The sequence below is a fragment of the Dipodomys merriami genome, unplaced genomic scaffold (assembly GCF_024711535.1).
Source record: "Dipodomys merriami isolate MVZ:Mamm:240054 unplaced genomic scaffold, mDipMer1.0.p SCAF_103, whole genome shotgun sequence".
Lineage (NCBI taxonomy): Eukaryota > Metazoa > Chordata > Mammalia > Rodentia > Heteromyidae > Dipodomys > Dipodomys merriami.
In genome coordinates, this window is record NW_027202305.1 from 4559985 (window position 1) to 4584192 (window position 24208).

General features: G+C 38.8%; 1 protein-coding gene across 2 annotated transcripts in view; it reads right to left on the reverse strand.

Moving 5' to 3' along the window:
- LOC138810375 (rho guanine nucleotide exchange factor 12-like) overlaps nt 1-24208 on the reverse strand; it is a 115554-nt gene that overhangs the window by 54400 nt on the left and 36946 nt on the right. The window contains exons 2-4 of one of the 2 annotated variants that reach the window (XM_069997428.1): nt 9513-9536; nt 7521-7606; nt 5740-5796 (exon numbers count right to left, since the gene is read on the reverse strand). In XM_069997428.1, coding sequence (XP_069853529.1) covers nt 5740-5796; nt 7521-7606; nt 9513-9536 — 167 coding nt within the window. The remainder of the gene's footprint in view (nt 1-5739; nt 5797-7520; nt 7607-9512; nt 9537-24208) is intronic. The other variant, XM_069997437.1, reaches the window with a different exon arrangement.

Sequence of the window (24208 nt, forward strand, 5' to 3'; positions counted from 1 at the left end):
GAGAGAGAGAGAGAGAGAGAGAGAGAGAGGAGTTGAAATTCCTAGCTAATTAACAAATGTACTACTTCCTACTCTTCTGGTAAGAATACAATATACACTTTTCAAGAATGCACTCTATCTTCATTAATTGTGAAGAACAGATCTCTTGAAGGGTATTCCTCAAGTGTCTGTGTTGGGTAGGATTTTAAGCTTCAGGAAAAAAGAAACCATTCAAGACAGAGGACTTGCACTGATTAAGCAAAGAATACTAAGACATATTTGGGAAATGGAAACGTGCAAAGGAGTCTGGTACCTTTAGGTGAACATTAGTGGATTAAGGCAGAATAACAAATTAGGAACAAATTATGATATAGTTTAGTAATCATTTGTACTTTCCCAACAAGTGAATACCCAAATCTTTATTTAACTAAAATTAATCTGACAGGTGAAGGCAGGTTATAGAATAGAGAGGAGGAAGTCTAAGAAAGCTATGACTCTATTAAAAATAGTCTTGGTATGGGAATGTGGCTTAGTGGTAGGATGCTTGCCCTAGCATGCATGCTCTGAGTTCTATGCCTCAGTGCCACATATACAGAAAAAGCCAGAAGTGGCACTGTGGCTCAAAGTGGTAGAGCCTTAAGCAAAAAAAGCTCAGAGACAGTGCCCAGGCCCTGAGTTCAAGCCCCAGGACTGGCAAAAAATAAATAAAAATAAAAATAGTCTAGTGAAATAATGGGAAACTGGGGCACAGTGAAGAATACTGTAAGAGTGTATAGCTGATAAGGGACAGAGGAATGTAAAAGATGACTTTAAGCAAGTAAGACTAGGTGAATGAGAACATTGTAGCATGAAAGAATTAAATTCTTTATTAAATTCCTTATTTTAAAAATTCTGACCCAGGGGGCTGGGAAGGTGGCTCAGTGGTAGAGCGCTTGCCTTGCATGCATGAGGCCCTGGGTTCGATTCCTCAGCACCACATAAGCAAAAAGAAAAAAGCCGGAAGTGGTGCTGTGGCATCTAAGAGACAGCACCTTTAGTTCAAGACCCAAGACCAGCACACACACAGACTTACTAACAGAGATACAAATACACCACTGAAGTACTCAAACATGAATATTCCATGTACAGGCTGATCATCTCTAACATTACTCAAACATGAATATTCCACGTACAGGCTGATCATCTCTAACATAAAAATCTGCAGCTCAAAACAATGCCCTAAATCTGAAACTTCTTGACTAGTAACATAATGGTCACAGGAGGAAAATTCCACACCTAACCTCCAAGATAGGTCAGTCAAAGCATGAAAAGTATTACAAATATTATGTAACACTATCTTTACAATACTTGTAGGAGATATACACAAAACACAGAATTTCATGTTTAGACTTGGATACCATCCCTGTAACTCCTAATGTACATGCTAATGTTTCTAAATACAAAAAAATTCCATAATCAAAATCACATCTGGATTTGTCTGAAGCATTTCAGAAAGACACACTCAACCTGTACTAACAGTCTACTTCGGTTACAGACTAAATGTATATGTCCCTCACAATCCAAACATTGACACCTCACCCGAAGATGTGATGGTATCTGGGGGAGAGCCTTTACGAGGTGATAAGGGTTTGATAGGATTAGAACAGAGTAGAGTCTCTGTCTCTTCTCTACAGAAAAGCCACAGGAGACTGAGAAAACAGATACAGTGGCATCACGTAGCAGACTTCCATCTGACTGAAAACCACTAGGACTCGGGACAATTAATTTTTGTTATTTACAGCATATGGACTATGGCCTTTTAGGTTTTGTTATGACAGCCCAATCGTGCTAAGACAGTTTAGTAAAATATGGATTATTTGTCCACAAAATAGTATCAGTGGGACCAAATATCAAGTTCAAGGTGTTCACCTTGGAAATTAATTACCAGAAGGCCCTGGTATGGTCTTCTTTATCTCAAAAAGTAACTGTGAGTTTTCACAACACTATTTTTAGAAGAGTCCACAGAAGTGTGTCCAAAGAGGTCACGATGGAAATAATACTAGGGGACTTTATTTCCTAGCAGAAGAAATGCTTGTCTTAATTTTTAAACCTCCATAATCACAAAGAGGAATACAGGCCTTTGAACTCGACATGGGAAAAGGAACGGAATTCCCCATCTGGTGGGCGGAGAACACAGTTGTGTTTAAAATACTGAAAGGAAGACTGTTTCCTCCTCAGGATGCTTATGATGATCTCACGTTACTACACCTAGTTACAATAATCAGTTTATTTAAAAGCAAAATGTCCTTTGTGATGCAAATGAAGAGTATGGTCTGAGGATGTCATTCTTCTAATGGAAGAACAAAAATCTATTTAATATGGAATGAGTAAAGTAGGCTGAGGGAGATAATTTTTAGTGGCTACAGAAAAAAGCACAGTTAGGCTTCAGGCCTTTTATTCCTGGGAAAATATCTATAGAGAAAACTTTTAAAATATTCTTTGATTAGAAATATACATGTACCCATGTAATAACAGAACATGTGCATTCTGCTAGTATGGCATAAAAGAAAATAATATTTGTGAAAATCTCTTTAAGAACATCATGACAGAAGTTAGAAAAATCCTATAGTCAAATTCAAAATGCCTTTTGTGAATTTTTTATCTCCTACAGTAACCTAGAAAAGTTCTCCACTGAGTAAAAAAAAAAAATATATATATATATATATATATATATATATATAAAAAACAGGAAATCAAATACCATTAAAATTGCAGATCAGAAAATGAATTCACCCCTGTCTAACAGACTGCAAAAGATACAGAGAAAAATACAGGGAAACTTGAACTATAGAGAAACTTAACAAGTTGATCTAGAATAAACATTTGGTTTCCTTTTAATAAACAAAGTAAATATCTCAAAAGTAACTCTAAAAATGGTTACGAAAGTCTAATATTATGTATGAGTGATGTCTATGTTAAGCACCCAACCAAAGAATCTGCAAGCCGGGCGCCGGTGGCTCACGCCTATAATCCTAGCCACTCAGGAGGCTGAGATCTGAGGATTGCGGTTCAAAGCCAGCCTGGGCAGGAAAGTCCATGAGACTCTTATCTCCAATAAACCACTTGAAAACCAGAAGTGGCACTGTGGCTCAAGTGGTAGAGCACTCGCCTTGAACTGAAGAGCTGAGGGACAGCACCCAGGCCCAGAGTTCAAGCCCTGACTAAAGAAAGAAGAAAAAGGAGGGGGGGGGGGGAGGAGGAGGAGGAGGAGGAGGAGGAGGAGGAGGAGGAGGAGGAGGAGGAGGAGGAGGAGGAGGAGGAGGAGGAGGAGGAGGAGGAGGAGGACACTGTCTAATTGCTAAAGCTTGAGGTGGGCTTATAACAAGATCCTACACTGAAACATAATGTCGCCAACTGCTATGACCACACTCAGTCATATCCATATATTTCCAAAGTTTGCTTTTCTCTGTAGTGTCTTTTTCACCCATGCTAACCACACAGACTAAAGAAGCCTATTTATGATTTTATAATGTCAGAGATTACTACACACATGCTGACTCTGTCCTGATCAACTCATCCCTCAGATGAGTGCTTTTTGAGTACTTGTGGTTCTGTTCCTTCCAAAACACAGTGTTTCAAAGGTTCTCAAGGAACAAACACAGAGAAGCCACACCTTCCTTCCAATTACCACTTAAAATGTTTCTATTACTTCTAAGCTAATAGCATGTCTGGACGAGTGTAAAATTGCTACCACTGGGAAGAAAAATATTAGTATAATATTTCTTGTCATAGATTCCTAAACTGCTAATCTTCATCCAAGGCAAACAAGCTTTTGCACACATACCACAGATCTAGGAAAATGGTGAAGGAGGTAAATACAGCATCACAAAGGCTACTGGAAAGAATGGAGCTTCAAGGACAACGTTCCAGTCCCCAAAGAGAATGAAGTATAGGAAGCGCTACATACACATAACAGAAAGACAGGAGTCTGAAGGATTAGGGAGTTATTTCTCACTAATTAGTAGGAGTCAAAATACTTTGGAGGGAAGAAAAGGCATAAATTGACCTGCTGCAAGACCTAGTATAGATGTCCCATTGAACTACACAATTTAAAAAAAGGTCAAGTTAAAAATGTTATGTATCTAACATAGAAGCACTGACTGGTCTGGGACCAAACAGTGGGCTTTATAATACTAAAGAGTATCTGATACTGTGGGCTCAGGTGGCAGAGGTTAAGTTGTCAAATACATTCAGGGGCGGAGGGCATTTCTATGTACTTTCTCCTCATAGAAGTCACACTAGGAAATACCTGCACTAGGTAAACATCCATTTTTTGGCTGTATTAATTTTTTTTTAATGTTTTGGTTTTGAGGACAAAGTTGGAATCTTCCTAAAATGATATAACTTTAGTTATAGTGTAAGTTATACCTTAATCTTCCTAAATAATCTTTAAAGATTATTTTCAAACTTTTTTTTTTTTGGGGGGGGGTCCGGTCTTGGGGCCTGAACTCTGGCCTGGGCACTGTCCCTCAGCTCTTCAGCTCAAGGCTAGCGCTCTATCACTTGTGAGCCACATTGCCACTCCAGCTTTTTTTTTTTTTTTCCTGCTTATGTGGTGCTGAGGAATCGAACTCAGGGCCTCATGCATGCAAGGCAAGCGCTCTACCACTGAGCCACCTTCTCAGCCCATTTTCAAACTCTTGATTCCAGGTAATGCCTCTTCATTCACTTTTCTCAAACTATGTCAAAAGAAGGGACATGGGCAAGTAAACTGCAAAGACAAAGAGAAAATCTACTCGAACTCCACAAACAAGATCTATTGTATTTGGGGGAGAAAGGAGTGAGTCTGGAAATATTAGCATTTCCACCATGTGTTCCAAAGTTCCCCATTCAGGTTAAACTTGCTCTTTGTGAAGGTTTTTTTTGTTTTGGGTTTTTTTGCTTGTTTGTTTGTTGTTTTGTCAGTCATGGGGCTTGAACTCTGTCTGTAAGCTCTTTTGCTGAAGGCAAGGGCTCAACTTCTTTGACCCCAGCGCCATTTCATTTTTTCTGGTGGTTAATTGGAGAAAAGAGTTTCACAGACTTTCCTGCCCAGGTTGGCTTTGAACCGCAGTCCTCAGATCTCAGCCTCCTGAGTAGCTAGGGTTACAGGCATGAGCCAGGGTGCCCGGCTAAGATTAGTTTTCAAAGGCACTGCACTGGTATGAAATTTCCTCATTCAAAATAAGCTTCAGGGAAGCTTCTGAAAGGCACAAATTCTTCAAGCAAGAAAATGAAGTATTTACACTTTTTACTATTGTGGATACATTCTACAAGAATGATTCATTCATGTGATAATGCAATGAAAAACAAACATAAAGTTCCAAAAGACAGCTAACACATTTAAATTATGTCAGCACTATACTTAAGAGGAAAACACTGCACTGCTTAAATTCTACGTAATCCAAAATCTGTAATGAGGCATGGGAAGATACCAAGAACTCACGTCCCATCCATGTTATTTGGAGGAATCCGACTCTAACATAATAGAGACAATATGATGTCTTTCCAGAACCAAGAAGAAAGAGAAGATGCGTGATGAAGCCTATCTCAATCTACAATGTTAGTTTGTACCGATCTGAAGCTTCCAGGTCACAGCCACATTCAACCCCAGGCTTGTTTCCCTGCAGTAGATCATGCCATGCAGAGCAGACACAGAAAGGCTGGAGTTATCCACAACAAAATGAAACAGCATGAAGCAAGCTCCAGAGGTACAAGGCTGAATTAGCTACATGAGCTTACCATATATCTCCGATCTACTCTCCTCTGAACTAGACTTTGTCTTCTTGGAGGAGCTATCTGCACAGGAGCGGGAGAAAAGGAGAGATATAGAAAATATGGAAACCAATGTAAGGGGGGAAAATTCATGGGGGTAAAAAGAATGAATCATGATCAAGTTAAATCGTGCAAACATGAGGTATGGACATCACAGGTGAAAGCATTTAGAATAGTCATGAACAGCACAGGTAATGACATCTTTTAAAGATTTATCGAAGAAAAGACAGTGCAATAAAAATACAGTCATACAAAACAACACATGAATAATCTACAAAATATATAATCACCTGGCAATTGCAGAGATGAAAAAAAGCACCAAAAGTTATATTAATGAAGGATCATACCTCTTTGTTAAATCTGTTGTTGGACCTGGACCATCATACATGAACAATACAAAATAAATCTAACAAAACTAAAACATTTTCATGAATACAGGGCAGAAACCTGTGACCTTTATTATCAAGACAATAGCTAATCACATAAATGAAACCCATGAACCCCATGACTTCAAAACTATGTGTCAGAAATAGAGAATCCCCTCTTCCTGGAGATCTGTAAGTGACCAAAGCCTCCTAAACTGATGCTAGAATTTCCTTTCCCCCATTGGCCAAGATGTAGCTTAACTATTAGCTGTTTGCTTCTTAGTTATCCCTTCACAGATACTTTTATTTTTCAAAATTCAAGACCAGTTTGAACTAAAAGTATGAAACACTGTAACTATATACAAAAAACATATTACTCCATTAATTATGGGAAGTTATATTGCTAAGTACAAATATCTTAAAAGATGTTACATTTATGTATCTGGGATTGCAGCATTTACTTTATCTTTTGTAATGGGAATATACAACTCAGTTAAATAATACATGCTCAAAGAACATGTATCAATTTCAAATAACAAAAGAAACTTAAGCAATTTTTTAAAGTTAAATGTTAAGTTTACAAGGAGAAGAAAAAAGAAAAAGCCTAAATTCCACAAGAGAAATTCTCTATATCTGAAAAAATACCTATCTATTGGGGGAAAAAAAAAAAACCACTACAAAGGTTAAGACAGATCTCAGTTCAGAAAAACTTTTAATTCAAGAAAAGGGGATTTGGGGCTGGGAAGGTGGCTCAGTGGTAGAGAACATGCCTTGTATGCCAGAGGCCCTGGGTTCGATTCCTCAGCACCACAAAAGCAAAAAGAAAAAAGTTGGAAGTGGCACTGTGGCTCAAGTGGTAGAGCGGTAGCCTTGAGCTGAAGAGCTGAGGGACAGCGCTCAGGCCCAGAGTTCAGGCCCCATGACCGGACCCAAAAAAAAGAAAAAGAAAAGGGGATTTCTGTTCATTTGCTTATTAAAAATGAGAAAAATCATTCATTTTTGAAGCTGTTGTCACAACAACTGAATTCTGAAATAATGCAGAAGCAGTGGTTGTTCCAACCTTGATTTGATGACAAGTACTCTTACTAATCCTTGATGTGACCCAAATCCAAGTATGATGTAGCTGTTTCTATCATTATCATTATTCTTAAATATACAAGGATGCATCTATCTGGAAGTCCAAAATATGAAAGTTAAAATGTGTATATCCCTGATAAATGCCAAGGGGACGCTATATGACTGGGGGTGAGGGTGGGGACTGGAAGAGCACTAATGACAACAAGAAAAACCACCACTCCTGGTACCTCAGGATGCTTAGGCTCTATCATTCTGACCCTCATGATTCTCAATATTTTTTGGAAGAATTAATACAGTATATTTTACCTGTAGGGTCAAAATCATGTGATGTACTGCGTTCAACTTTCTGCTTCTTATCTGTTGGTGACTCTCGGTTCAAAATACTTCCATGCCTAAATTAAATCAAAGCAACCAAATATTTACTATAAGAAAAGCATTAGAATAATATTCAATTTAAAAATTTAAAAAATGTGTTCTACAAAGAGAAAGCAACATAAGCTTCTCTATGTTTTTCAAAAAGTTTTTTAAAATTCAATCTATGCTATAATACATATCTACTTATTTTTTTTTGGGGGGGGGTCCAGTCGTGGGGCCTGAACTCTGGACCTGGGCGCTGTCCCTCAGCTCTTCAGCTCAAGGCTAGCGCTCTACCACTTGAACCACAGTGCCACTTCCGGCACTTTTTGCTTATGTGGTGCTGAGGAATCGAACCCAGGGCCTCAGGCATGCAAGGCAAGCGCTCTACCACTGAGCCACCTTCCCAGCCCTCTACTTATTATTAAAGTATATTTTATTCTTAGAAAGGGCTGTTTATAGTGTATAATAATTTTTACATGTCATCATGATCCTTTCTTTAAAAAAAAAACAAAAAAACAAAACAGTGCCTAAAAGTAATAAAACATGTCCCCAAACCCTAAATATATGATGGCCAAGCTCAAAATCACTGAATGAGTACAGCATGCAGGAGAAGAGTTGACAGAGCACATTTAGCTGAAGCCAGACTCACTTTAGCCCCGCCTCTATGCTCTAGCCACATAAGTCTCAGCCAATCACCTTAACGGCTCAAGAGGCCCTCACAATATGATGTTTTTCTGTAACCTAGCCATTCATTGATCAGATAACGGCTGGGCAAAACAAGACCCTTACTATGATAGAGAACTATTGATTAAATGAAATGTTAGTGATATCATTAAAAATGATAAAAAATAATATAATTAGGAATGACATACTGTCAACATTTTAAACAGTATTTATGATTAAGATGAAAGAGAGGAAATGCTACATCACAAGTACTGGACAGGAGTATTTCTTCTTGAGGAATAAACACTTATATGAGCACTAGCAAATCTGAACATTCTGGGTTTTGTTTTGTCTTAAAATAATTAGGATGTAAGCCGGGCGCCGGTGGCTCACGCCTGTAATCCTAGCTACTCAGGAGGCTGAGATCTGAGGATCTCGGTTCAAAGCCAGCCCGGGCAGGAAACTCCATGAGACTATTATCTCCAGTAAACCACTAGAAAACCGGAAGTGGCGCTGTAGCTCAAGTGGTAGAGCACTGGCCTTGAGCTGAAGAGTTCGGGGACAGTGCTCAGGCCCAGAGTTCAAGCCCCATGACCGACAAAAAAAATAATAATAATAATAATTAGGATGTAATGAGGCGCCGATGGCTCACACCTATAATTCTAGCTGTGTAGGAAGCTGAGATAGTAAGGATCACTGTTCATATCCACCCCTGGCAGAAAAGTCTCCATGAGACTCTCATCTCCAATTAACCACTCAAAAACCAGAAGGGGCACTGTGGCTCAAGTGGTAGAGTGTTATCCTTGAACACAAACAGGCTCGGGGACAGTACCCAGGCCCTGAGTTCAAACCCAACGAAACATAGGACATAACCAGTGCCTAAGTTCATAAAGGAAGTTACAGTCACTAAAGTGATAAAACACACTGAAAAGTAGCAACCTATTCTCACCTTCCCAAGTAACATCCCCAATGATCAGGAAACAGCTCTTAAAATTAAATAAATCTCTTCACAGTATCAATGTCAATAAACTGTGATTACAAATAAACTTTTCAAATGTTTATGTTTAAAAAACTGAAAATATTATCAAAACAATACTGCACTCCAGAAAAAAAAATATGCAACACCTGTTATATTTTAAATTTGTGAAGCATTATGAAATTTTGTACTACTTAAATCCACACTCTCAAAGAACCACAAAAATTCTCATAATTAGGAAGGAATGCATCTAATTAAAATTTAGCCTACACTTTAAAATGCAGGTCAACTGAACTACTTACCTTATAGGTTTTTTGAGGGGAAACCTGGAACAAAGAAAAAAAGTATTTGTAGTTATTTCACTTATAAGCTTCTTGTATTAAGTTTATTAGCCATACTACACCAGAGTAAGGAATATAAATCATATGCTAACTTTCCTAAGGCAAGATTTAACAGACAGGTAGAAGAAGAAGGTAGACACGATTTTTAGTTTCTTTATCTCATCCAATCTCTCCCTTGGTTATTTATGTTTAGCTTCAATAACATAAATTTTTTAAAAATACTTTTGGAGTACAATCAGCTATTAAAAATGCATTCCAAAAGTAGAAAACAAACAGTACTTTCTTTTCTGCTTTCTTTTGTTCTAGGGTTCTGTTAGCTGAAAGAAGGAAAAGCATTTATTTCCTACTGGTTGTCTTTCTTCTGAAGAAACATTACAGAGGCTTCTGGATAAACTCTGATGCTATACCGAAACAGCTGGAGAGGGTGCTCTTCCAATCTTCTTTTGATTTGTCTTTCTTAAATTATTTCAGTCTATGATATTTTATGTAAAGATTATTTCATCTGAGAATAGTACTTTACCAAGCACATCTATAAAAGCACATGTGTTTGTGTTTTAGTAAATTCTGTTTTTTAGTGGTTTCAGCAGGTTACAGCAATTTCACATGGTTTTACAAGAAGACAGTAACACAGGTAGTAAGAAATATGCCTAAAACAATGATACTTGAATGGTTGTATCTCATTTAACATGGAGGCTTCAAAAGCAAACCTAAAAGTTTAGCAAACAATTTCTTATAAAACTTTTTTTTTATCCTGATACTGGGGCTTGAACTCAGAGCCTTGAGATCTCTTGCTTGGCTTTTCTGACTCACTGCTGGTGCTCTACCACTGGAGCCATGCCTCCACCTCCTCCTTTTAGCTCTTATTCAAATCAAACTGATCGAGAGAAAAAGGCAAAGAATCTAAAGGACTCTTCATATGTGATGGTACATTAACACACAAGCAAGTTAACAGTAACATGGCAAAGTGCTTCTGAGACAGAAGAACATCCAAATCTTCACATGAGCGTTCCTGTGTAGTCTGCCCATCCATGTTGGGTGGGTGTGAAAGGGAATGAGAATCTGTCCTCCCCCACTTACATCCCCATATAGGGTTTAAACTTAGAGCTCTAGAAAGCCCTCAGCAGGCACTCTACTGCTGAGCCACACCTCCAGCTCCAGTATGTCTTTTAGTATAGAGAGGATTATAAATGGTTAGCAAAGGAATCCAGGAATCCTTAGCTACTCCGACCCCTCGCATTATAAAAGCCCCTGCCCCCGAACAATACTATTTGCGTCAAGATCTGTAATATCCAAAGGGATTCTGGCAAAGAGTCCTGGCAGTTCCCAGATTACTGATTGTAAACCAGTTTCCTGAGCTATTTTCTCTCACAAAGGAAGGGAAAAGGAAGGAAAATACGAAGTCAAAAATGGAATGAGAAGGTAAAGAACAAGGACCATCACAGAAAAATCATAATCTAGTTACTATTTCATAAAGTACAGATGAAGCACTTAAATTTTGAAAGATTAAATCACAGTATTTTTCTCCAATCACTGAATTCCATTTTATTGTATCTACAAAAAAAAGGATCTAAGAAAACAAACATGCTCATAATATTTGCCTATATATAACAAAATCAAAAACCTTGGTGTCTATTTCTTCCAAGTTCCTCTACTTTGACTAAGAAAGTCACCAAAACAATCTCACAGTTTAATAAAAGTGTCAACTAGCTGCAGAATAATGAAATGGAAGTGTAATTCAAGAGCTGGAAACAGGAGGCCAGAACCTCCAACAAAAGTTGAAGATTTGAGACATCAAATCTGACCACAGAAATTTAATAGCAAATTATGAAGTAAATTGCAAAAGTGCAAATTGCGGGGGGGGGGGGGGGGGGGAGGGGAGGGGAGGAACAAGCATCGGTATGATTAAGAATGGAAGCAGAAGCTAAGGAAGAGGATTAAGAAGATGAGTCAGAAAAGACAAAGGGCCAAGGGAGAAAGGATAATAAATACACTACCAAATGCCACAGAAAGGCAGGTCTGAAGGCTAAAAAGTGGCCCTGCTTAACAGCCTGGGCTGATGACCCAAGCCCAGGCTTTCAATGCTTTCAAGACCTGTCCCCTGCCATGGAATCAGGAAACAGCTGGTTATCCATTTGTGTAGAACAGTTGTATTTGAATACCGATAGAATACCAGAGGTACCTAATGGAGTTGTCTGGCTTTTGAAAATATGTGATGACTTGGACATTTAGCCAACACTGAACATGTTTGTGTATATTTATATATGTTTGTATTTTTCTAGATATTGAAGAAACACTGAAAAATATGGAAAAGGTTATCAGGAGTTTGAGTCACTGTGATCAAGGTGATTAGATGCTCTTACTTTTGATAGCTGTAAAGAGCAAAATTTTATAATCAGAAACTCACCCAAAAATTATTCAGAATATATTTGTTCATTACATTCAACCTTTTGCTTATTAAGTTTTGGCTCTAATGCAAATGCCTGTGGACATTACTACACAGTACACAGGGGCCATCTCAACAAACTGTTACTATGGTATAGAGAAAAATGTGCTTTAGTGGCTAAAGAGCCCTAATTTAATAAATAGTGAATACTAGAGTAAAACTTGCACTGTAGCCAGGTTTCACTTGGACTTTATTATTGGGATATTCTTTTAAGATTGCCACATTTTTTGTCATCACCTATTTGCCTGTATTAAATCATTTTACTAGAAATCATATTCAGTATTGTAACAATAACTGCAATAAAAACTGTTCTGAGGCCATGCGAGAGGAAATGAAAATTCCACACGCCAGCGTTAATTCCCACCCTCCCCTTTCCTGACCAAGGGTTTCACTGCTACCGCAGTGGATGGTCATGAAATGAAATTTGGGACTCTAAAGCCAGGGGCCAGTGGTTCACGCCTGTAAGCCTAACTACTCAGGAGGCTGAGTTCTGAGGATCATGGTTCAAAGCCAGCTAGTCCAGGAAAGACTGTGAGCCTCTTATCTCCAATTAGCCATCAGAAAACCTGTGGCGCAGTGGTTCAAAGTGATAGAGTGCTTGCCTTGAGCAAAAGAGCTCAACTCCCAGGCCTAGAGCTCAAGACTTGTGACAAAAACCAAAATAAAAATTTTTTAAAAAGGAATTTAAGACTCTACATGGTTATTCTTTTTTTCCCTCCCTCCTTCCTTTCTTCTCTCTCCCTCCCCTTTTATCACTCTCTCTCTCCTCCTCTCCCTTTCCTCTTTTTCTGGGTATCCAGTACTGAGGCTTGAACTTGTGGCCTCTCGCTCCCACTCAGCTTTTGACAACATGGCCGTCCTACCAGCTGTGACAGAGCATGTCTCTGCTTGAGCCAGGTCTCCAGTCCCAGATGGTTAGTCTTAATGAGGGATGACTGAAATGAAAGGGAAGAGGCTAAGGAAATTTTATCAGCCTTGGATAGTGGTCAAGTTTATTAGTAGACAAAGCAGGGCGTGATGGTACTAATCCCAGTACTTGGGAAACTAAAACAGGAAGACAGGGAATTCTAAGACAGCGGGAGGCTACACAGGAAGACCCTGTCTCAAAATCTGAACCAAACCAAACCAAACCAAACAAAAAAAGATCATTTGTAGCCAAACAATGTTAGCTAGTGAATTTAAATGACATACAGCCTCATCTCACTGTCTTCCATGCCAGCGAGGAGAGTTCTACCTGCAAATTAGGCAATAAGATATTCTAAGGTTCAAATCTCAGGACCCGATAATGGCAGTGCAGGAATCAGAAAAAGACAGGGTGGGTAGGGAACAGGTGTTATATGCTGCTGGCACAGTTAGTGTGAATTTATGTAATTCCAAGCCTAGAGCACAGAGGATTCCTCAGAAAAAAATATATAACTGAGTTTATATCCTATATCACAACATAATAGGAGCTTGAACTTAACCAAGTTGCTTAACTTTTCCACCATCATCTGTAAAGCAAAGATAACAGTGGTATTTACCTCACAAATCTTGAGGATTAAATTAGGAAATGAGAAGCAGCACCTAGCAAGTCTATCACTTAATTATTATTAAGTACCACTTAATTATTAGCTATTAGGAAGAACAAAAATCAAATCTGAACATTAGTGACATGCATTCAAATTAAACAGAAAAGAATAAATTTAAACACTAACAATACTCAAATAGCTGCTTGGCTCAATAAAATGCCTAGAAATGCAGAGTTCAAAGACAGTGGTAAAAGCACAGATTTAACTCAACAAGTTATAGTGTATAAAATTAGCATCAATACTCAAATGAAAAAACTTCCTAGAGGCCACAGGGTAAAGAAAGTTTTTCCTGACAATGGGGTTTGGGTTTTTTGTTTTTTTTTTTAACCTTGTGAAGTCAGGCTGAGCACAATCACCACTAAGTAGTTAAATCAAGTTCACTAATTCTCCTTTAAAATACCAGGAATGGATGACCAAGAATTCTATCGGCTAGATTTTCATTTATCTATACCTACAAAATAAATAGCTTATGGTATAACATTGAAACTGATATGAATCTGAACCATGCTCTAGTTTATTTTTTTCACAACACAGAATAGCTGAGTATTTGTCTGCCATACATAAAAGTATAGCACATAGTGCTCTCTTCTGCTGAGAGATTTATGAATGGCAAGATATACTGAACAAAAAGCAGTAAGTGGCCAGCCACATACGCACCACCACCAGCACCCACAAAGCATCATAAACCCCTTTTCTACCTGTGTGGGACATAGCTGATCTCCCTTAGTTATCAAAAGAACTAGAAATCTGGAGCTCACACAACGAAGAAGAAATTCCCATCTGTAACACTGACCACAATACAATAGCCTTCCTGTGCCCGTTTTTATTAGCATATAGATCCAGAGCAATAAAATATCAGTTGTATCCAAAGAACTCTGAAGTTAAAGCCGCAGCTGACATAATAACTCAAGGAGAATTTTTCAACATGTCTCTAATTTTCAAGTTCAGGCCCTTGCAGTATCAGACAGAGAATGACAGGAATCAAGAGGTTCACATCCAGTGCAAATCCACAATGACTCACTGGGATGTAAGGTCTCAAATTAACTGTTTGTTTGTTGGCTGGCTGGCTGGTTGGTTTGAGACAGGATCTCACTGTGCAGCCCAGGCTGGCCTTTAACTCCTGATCCTCTTGCCTCAGCCTCCCTAGAAGTAGGCTGATGGTTATGCACCATGGAGCTCAGTTTAACTACTTACCTATGGTTTAGAAGTCATGCCTTTTACTGAGGACTTTAGGCATACAAATCCTTAGTAAGGCACTCGTACATCCTGCACATACTTTCTGACAATCCTAAGAGTAAATTACTTCTTAATTGCAATGTTCATCATTTGACCTTCCAGAGATATTAAAAGACTGGATATTGGTTTTTTTTCTGAAATGGGAAAAGTAGTTCACAACTAATACAACAGTAAGTTAACAATCTGGAAAATTACTACTTTGTGAGTATTTTCAACAAAGTTTCTATTTTTTTTTTTTTTTTTTTTTGTCATGGGGCTTGAACACTGGGCTTGGGCGCTACCCCTCAGCTCTTCAGCTCAAGGTGAGCGATCTACCACTTGAGCCACAGCATCACTTCCGGTTTTCTAGTGATTTATTGAAGATCAGAGTCTCACAGACTTTCCTGCCAGGGCTGGTTTTGAGCCTCGATCCTTAGATCTCAGTCTCTTGAGTAGCTAGGATTACAGGCGTGAGCCACCAGCGTCCGGCTCTAAATTTTTTTGAGATCATTGAGTATCAAGCAGTATTACCTCCTACATAAGTAGCATTCATTTCAAACACCTGGGTGAAAACAACTGTCAGGAAAAAACCCTTCAAAATACTTAAGCAGGTATATCATCTCTCAAAATACCATTTAAATGATCAAATCCAGACTTACAGAAGAGATATTAATCATTAAACAAACACAAACAACTACATTGGGCTCTACCAAATGATCTCATGATTTCAAAAATAGGGACTTTCTGCTTGATAGGAATTTAAATATTAATCTTGTTTTACATCCTCCAATGTTTATATGGTGGTAAAAACTAAGGGCATAGCCTTCTTACTCAGGGTGGACCCTCAGCTCTCTTCTGCTAAAATGTGGCTTATCTGAATATTCTATTCTAACACATAAGAGTGTCAATGCTAAGTAAGTTACCAGTGTTACCACTAATTTCCTAATACTACTTTCATAACAGCTCCAAAAAAAAAAAAAAAACAACTTTCTCCCAACAGACCTCCTAAAACTGTTATTTTTCCAAAACATAAAATTTCTTGAAATTAACAACAAAACAGAAAACAAAAATCATCTGTAACCTCAATAACCACTATTTTCTGCATGCATTCACTAACTTTAAATATAAATTTCTATATACCAGACAGATAGACTTTACATAGAGCTATACATTATATATATATATATATATATATATATATATATATATATATATATAGAACTATAGCCGGGCGCTGGTGGCTCACGCCTGTAATCCTAGCTACTCAGGAGGCTGAGATCTGAGGATCGCGGTTCAAAGCCAGCCCGGACAGGAAAGACCGTGAGACTCCTATCTCCAATAAACCACCAGAAAACCGGAAGTGGCGCTGTAGCTCAAGTGGTAGAGTGCTCGCCTTGAGCTGAAGAGCTGAGGGACAGCGCCCAGGCCCAGAGTTCAAGCCCCACGACCGACAAAAAAAAAAAAAAAAAAACTATATAAAGTTTCTTCTTTAACAAAAATTAAAGTATACTGGATATATTACTTGGTAACTTTAACGTAGTAAAACATCAAGCTAGGTCTGGTAGTACACCACTGTAGTTCCAGCTAATCATAAACTAAAGTTCAGGCACACTTGAGCCCAAGAGGTTGAGACTAGCCTGGGAAATATGGAGAGACCCTGTCTTTTAATAAATAAGACATCAACATATTTCATATCATTAAATATTTCATTATATACTATTAATTTTAAACTATGGTCCATAAAATCCTAGCTGCTCTTAAAAAGTCTTCATAGATCATAACTGATATAAGCCAATTTTTTTAAGTTTTCATAGAGCAAAGATGGCAAATGGGGCTGTAGGCTCCCCATATGTCAGAGCTGGTTGGCTTGTACTTATTTTATAAACTTAACTTCCAAATGAAACAGACATTTGTAAAACAAAGCTCTAAACAGGTTTACCCCTTTTCTTTTCCTTTTCAGTGTTAAGGCTGGAACCCAGGGCCTTACAGAGTAGGCAACCTGTCTGCCATCCAATTACATCCCTTAAATAATTGTGGTTTTTGTGCCAGTATGGTTCCTGGACCTACACCCAGGCTTCTGTGGCACTCCCATGACTTTGTGACTGACTAGTATCTTCCCATTGGACCAGACTATAGTCTGGCCAGAAACCCTGCTTATCCCACTGTCGGGGTAGCCAGAACTGTGCTCATCTTCTTAGAAGGGGGAAGCTTCCTCATTCCCTGCCTACATCCCTTCTCCAATAAAGCACCTATGCCCTCAGCAGTGGCCCACAGTGTGCTGCTGCAGAGATGTTTGTACTAAAATAATAATAATAATAATACTTGTGGTTGTGTGTGTGTGTGTGTGTGTGTGTGTGTGTGTGTGTGTGTGTGTGTGTGTGTGTGTGTGTGTGTGTGTGTGTGTGTGTGTGTGTAGTGGTGGTGGTGGTGGTGGTAACTGAGCCCAATTAAATAATTCTTTAGAACTGCAAAGTGTCCCATGATATGGCTATTTAATTAACCAATGTCCTTTTGTAAACATTTAGACTGTTCCAGTTTTTCAGCATAATAACAATGTTGTAACAAATATCTTTGTAACTCAATCCTACACTCAACTTCAATTTCTTTCTTGGGATGAACTCATTCATAGGAAGGAATCCACAGGGGTATTTGGACTAGAGATAAGAGGAGCCTGTGTGGGTATTAGGCAAAGAGAGGTGACATTGATCCTCAGCTCCATTCCATAACTTCTACCCGACCTCTATGAGAAGAGGTGGCAGCAGGTGCTTCAGAACTGCTTTGACAACATATCCTGTAAGCAAAGGGCCAGAGTAATAAGACTTTGATGCCCAAGTGACCAAGTACACCACTAAGTAGGTAAAAGACTGTTTCTGTTAAAACTAAAAGCTAACAAACAAAAATGGATCCATATTAACAGCAGATAGCTGAATGAATGCCAGCAATCTCAGTCCTCTGGAAGCTGAGGCAGACTGTTCAAGAGTTCAAGGCTACCCTGGGATACAAGATGAGACCTGGTCCAAAAAAACAGAGTAAAATAAATAAGATCATAAGCTCCTTCCTCCCCACCAGAAAAAAAAAAATCAGAAGCCAGTTTTGTAAGTCTAGCCACACCCCAGTCTCAGGCCTAAACCCTCGAGGCTATTAAAGTATTTTAAAACCATTTATTGCCTCTTTCCTCTATTACAGTACATTGTTTGTTTTTCTTGTTACTGCATGCCTTCCTGGACTCTAATGCAGCCCCTTAGGGCACTAATGAAGCCCCCAGAGAGCAGTTTTTGCTTTGGGTACCATTGGGTTGAGGTGTTTTCCTTACTGAGGTATGTTACAGAAACAGATCTGAAGGAAAAGACCTCACGTCTCTTTTATGGTTAACTATGAGATGCTTAGCAAATACCACCCCCCAATTGAATATATGCCAAAGCTCCAACAAACCTGCAATATTTCCAGATGGATTTGTTTATTAATCACATATCAATCCACTAGAAAACAGTAAACACAGATGTAGAAACTACATTTCTTACACGGTGTATAAAGAAATATTAAAATGCGCCTACAGAGGTGGACACCGGTGGCTCACACCTGTAATCCTCCTACTGAGGAGGCTGAGATCTGAGGATCACGGTTCAAAGCCAGCCTGGGCAGGAAAGTCCATGAGACTCTTATCTCCAATAAACCACTAGAAAACCGGAAGTGGCACTGTGGCTCAAGCGGTAGAGCACTTTCCTTGAGCTGAAGAGCGCAGGGACAGTGCCCAAGCGCAGAGTTCAAGCCCCACAACTGGCAAAAAAAAAAAAAAAAAAAATGCACATACAGTGTATACCTGCATAAAACATGGAACAGTGTATACCTGCATTAAACATGGAAACAGCACGGAACTGTGACATCCATTGCTCAGCTGAGTGCCCTTCAAATGAATGCTGGCCCTGGTACTTGCAAGTCTGGCTTTATTTGGAAACTGAGCCTTCGCACGTGCTTCTGGTGTCAGATGGAAGGAATCTTTGCCTAGCTCAAGGTCATAAAAAAAAAAACTGCCCCCCTCCCCGGCATTTTCTTCTAAACATTTAGTAGCTTTCTATTTTATTTTAGGTGCAAAAATACTTTATAATATTTTCTGTATCAGGTGTTAGTATGAATTTTGCCTGTTTGCATACCTTACTGTTCAAGAACCATTTGTGTCAATACTGACTTGCCTCTTCACTTCTGTAGAAAACCAGATGTTCGTGAATGTGGGGGCCTATTTAGGACTTTATAGAGCTGCAGTGCCTGCTTCATGGTCTGTCGGGGTACAGGTAGTACCAAGTTATGTCACACAACCATGGACATGGTGCTAGGGAGGCACTGCCCATCTTCTCCCTATAAGCCTACTGTAGCTCTTCCCTTGCCATCCTTCCTTCTTTAGAAGCAAGCTACTAAAATCCCAACCCACCTTAGGAGTTGAGAGGATCAAGTTTCACCTCCTGGAAAAGGCGATGGATAAAGAAGAGCTGTGTTTCCTCACCTTGGTACCTGCAGAATCATTTATACCCACATGGACTCATATGTAATACACTATTTGTTCCATGTTCAAATTGTAAGCTAGTTAATAGTCAGCACAAAGAGCTGGTACACGGTCACAGGGATGAGCAGCTTAGTGCATCTGAGGAATATAAAGTCCACTGGGGCTGGAGTCTACAGAAGGACAGTAATACTGAGGTGAGTACTACCACAGACAAGACCAATATACAAGAATGTGAGTCATGGTAGTGAGATTAGATTTTATTCATAATATAATGGAATACTACTGGAGTGTTTTCTGTTTTGGGGGTTTGTTTGTTTGTATTTGTCAGTTGTGGGTCTTGAACTCTGGACCTAGGCGCTGTCCCTCAGCACTTCAGCTCAAGGCTAGAGCTCTGCCACTCAAGCCACTTCTGATTTTCTGGTGGTTAACTGGAGATAAGAGTCTCACAGACTTTCCTGCCTGAGCTGGCTTTGATCTGTAGTTCTTAGATCTCAGCTTTGTAGCTAGGATGACATAGCGTGAGCCACCAGCGCCCGTCCAACTGGACTATTTTAACAGTCTGGTTTTTTTGTTTTTGTTTTTGTTTTTCTGTCAGTCATGGGCTTGAACTCTGGGCCTAGGCGCTGTCCCTCAGCTCTTCAGCTCAAGGCTAGCTCTACCACTTGAGCCACAGCACCACTTCTGGCTTTTTCTGCTTATGTGGTGCTGAGGAATCGAACCCAGGGCCTCATGCATGCAAGGCAAGCACTCTATCACTGAGCCACCTTCCTAGCCCAACAGACTGTTCTAAGGAATGCATAAATCTTCCTACTCCACAAATCTTCCAACTCTACTTTTTTTTTTCCTCCCCCTGCCAGTCCTGGGGCTTAAAGTCAGGGCCTGGGCACTGTCCCTGAGCTTCTTTTGCTCAAGACTAGTGCTCTACCACTTGAGTCACAGCACCACTTCCAGCTTTTTCTGTGTATGTGGTACTGAGGAATTGAACCCAGGGCTTCATGCATGCTAGGTAAGCACTCTACCACTAAGCCACATTCTCAGACCCTCCACTTCTTTCTTGACTAAAAAAAAACAAGTTTAGTCTGTGCTGAGAGTAACAGTATATTTTATCCCAAACATCATCAAATACTTAAGAAGCATCTACATGGAAAACACTACAAAAAATTATGTTGTTTTTTTTTCTCTCCATTGCCTTTCAAGCAAGAATTCTCCATCATCTTGAGGACAGATTTTATTTAGGAAAAAGAGTAAGTTGAGAGAGAAGCAATAAAAAGGAGCAGCTGTTAAGTTGTCCTTTCTACCCTTCTTTATGAAATGTCTACACTTAAATATTTAATTCTTCAAAAAGTGTAACATAATTGGGAAGTGTTTAGTAAACTTAGAACTTAAGAGTTCATTCAACTATTAGTCTCTGCCCAGGCAAGTGTTTCATCCCTGTTCTAACACAAGTATTTGAATTTTTCCAAGAGCTGATGTCAGGGCTTTTCAGAGACAGAACAGCATTTAGAGGCCAGGGAAGGAAAAAGGGTTTCCCCAGCAGCTATGCTCAATGTAGCCTTTGTACTGTTCCACTGCCAAAGGCAGGAAGACCCTGCTAGATAGAGCTATTTAGTCCCTGAAAAGAACCAAAACAAAACTCAACCCTGGGAGGGTGGGAGATGGTAAACAGCCAAATCCCCATTACGGGAAAGCAACTTAATTTCCTATCAATGCTTAAACCCTAACCTAAATGGACAAAGGCTTCTTAAATCTATGAGAAAAATAACAACCTACTGAGCTTCTATATCAAAAAGAGGCTAGAATAAACATAAATTAGAAAGGTAAGGAATGATATAGTAAGTTGTGCTAGTTTTCTTGGGTTTTCATCCTTGGAAAAAGACTTCTTTGGGAAGAATGGTCCATTGAGGAACACTTGGAAGTTCATGTTATATGTATAGTCAGCATCACGCTGGAGCCAGGTGTGGAGGAGCACACCTATCATCCCAGAATTGGACAGATTAAAGCAAGGGATCAGTGAGCTGAAGGACAGCCTGGGCTGCACAGCAGGACCTTAGCTCTCAGACCGCTTCAACACAGACCATCAGGTATCCATAATAAAAGTAATTATTAAAAAATAAAATCATAATACACAAGTTTACAGAAGAACTTGTCACTGCATTAAATTTCTGTGTAGTTTATTTAATGCTACAATAATTCTATAGAATATTCTTATTTTAGCAAATATAAACGTGATGTTCAAAGTGCTTAAGTAATTACAAGCTACATAACTAGTAGATGAAGATGTTTCAATTCAAAACCTCACTGTGTAACTACTGCCCCTATATCTTTGAAACAAACAAACCATCAACTTCCTTTGGAATAAGTTTTTATAATTAACCAAACATTTTTTATATAAGAGAGGGGGGAGGGGAAAAGAGGGGGGGGAGATAGAAAGAGAAATAGTTGTAGTGGAACTTTAAGATAACTGGCTGGCTGGGAAGGGTAAACACAGGAAGAGGCTGCAATGCTTGGTAAGAAATGTACGCATTATCCTGCCCATGTAATTGTAACTCCTCTGTACAGTATGTTCACAAATAAAATAAAATAAAATTTAAAAAAAAAAGATAACTGGCTGGAAAAGCTTTTGACCATATTATAAAGTTTCAGGAAAAGATAAGCTAATATAAACTGGTTACAAGAGACTTCCCAATCCTACAGGATGCAATTCTCTCAATTCCAAAGCTCAGGGGAAAAGTCAGTTGGTATCATCTATTCGCCATATGGGCAACTTGCCAGCTGTACATCTAAAGAAAACATGTTCCCACCTGAACAGCAAACTGCCTGTTTCTAAATATGGATTCAATTCCAGTAAAGATAGAAGAGAACAGAAACAATTGGCTTTTCTAAGCACTATAAGCAAAAGTAGAGGGCAAAAATCCATCTTCCATAGATGGAAAACACGATTATAACTACAAACAAAGAAGTGCTACTTGCCAAATCTGCTAATTCTGGGTAGCACCAAGGAAGTGTTGGTAGACTTTGAACCAGTTTTCTCTGAATAGAAGGATCATGCTGCTTGTGCAAAGATCAACTATCCTTCGATTTGGAAAGCAACATAAAGGTGTGGATAGAACAAAAGAGTAGGGCTCTCTGTAAAGATTTAGAACTGGCACATTCCAAAACATAGGGTGCTGCTGGAGGTAAAATGGAGATGATATGGAAAGACAAGAGCACCTGTCATGGACTCACAACCCGGTAAACAATAACCTCAAACACGTTACTATTTGAACACTGAAAGTATAGTAAAAGAAAAAGTTAACAAACATAGCTAATACTGTGCATTTACCCTGCATTATATATATATAGTTCAATATATGTAACTATATAGATGTGTTATATGTCACCATTTATATACATATAGTTAACCTACATATATAGTTATACCTATGTATAAGTATATATACTATCTACTTAAGACTACCTATATAACTTATCTACACAGTTATATATACATATATATCATTTTCCCATTTTACAACCATTAAGTTCTATTACTCTCCTTATTTTATTGTTGAAAGAACTAAAGCCCAAAAAGGCTAAGGAATTTTCTGAAGGCTAAGCAAGTAGACAGAGAGGCTGAGACATGAACTCGGTCAGAGCTTACAGTGCTAGTCTTCTTCCTGATCACGATGCCTTACAGGCCATGAAAGGAATATTCAAATACATACTAGAGAAATATTCCTCAAATACCGAAAAGGATTTTAATCTCAAGACTGAAAGGGTACAGTATGCCCTAAGAAACAGATACAACATTCTCAACACTAACACTCACTACTAAAGACATAAAAAGTTAAGATTTCAAAATAAAGAACTTATTACATAAGCCCAAGACTTAAAAAAAAAATAGATAAAAGTCAGCCATGTGCAAGTAGAAGAGATTAAGCAAGCCTCAATATTTTTCTATAATCATACTCCACATGTCAGAACACTCCAATGTGAAAAGGTAATAGGATTATGTTCAATTTTTCTTTCCTTTCCTTTCTATTCTCTTTACCTTCCTTTTATTTTTTCACATTGCAAGTAGGTATATAAGAAATCTTTAGTGAAATAAGGAAGTACGAGTATCCACAAGCCTTTCTGCAGGGGATGGGGAAGGCACAAAAACTCTGAAAAGATAAAGTCCAGGTGATTTACAATCAAAATAACCAAGGAATATAAAAGTTAAGGTTAAGGCCGGGTGCCAGTGACTCACACCTGTAATCTAGCTACTGAGGAGGCTGAGATCTAAGGATCACGGTTCAAAGTCAGCCCGGGCAGAAAAGTCCATGAAACTCTTATCTCCAATAAACCACTCGAAAACTGGAAGTGGCTCTGTGGCTCAAGCAATAGAGCGCTTGCGCAGGGATAGTGCCCAGACCCAGAGTTCAAGCCCCATGACCACCAAAAAAAAAAAAAAAGTTAAGGTTAAGGACTGGGATAAACAGAGGATTAAGTAACATATAGACACTAAGAGAACACCTTTATAAAAGCCCTTTCCTACACATCCAGCAAAACACTAGTGCTTCCTCAATAGAGAACTGGGCCTAACTTAGTACCCTTACTATCCTCCTTGTTATTTACACTTCAGTAAATAACAAGCACTCAACAAACAAGTTTTTAGAAAAAGCCTATCTGTGGTCTCCCTCTACTCTTACCTACTGGTGAAGAATATAAGTGCTAGGACAGCAGGGCCCACAGGCTCACTGTAGTATGCTGCAGCAGAATAAGTATGCAAAAAACATTTGTATAGTGAAGGAATGAATAACAGATCTGGGCAGTACATGTGATCAACCTTCTGAGACCTAACTGATAATGTTCTGAGCATATTCATTTAGATAAACCACTGGCAGCTCCAATTCAATAAGTACAAAACTAACTCTTTACATTGCCACCACAAACTACTTTTCAACCATTAAAA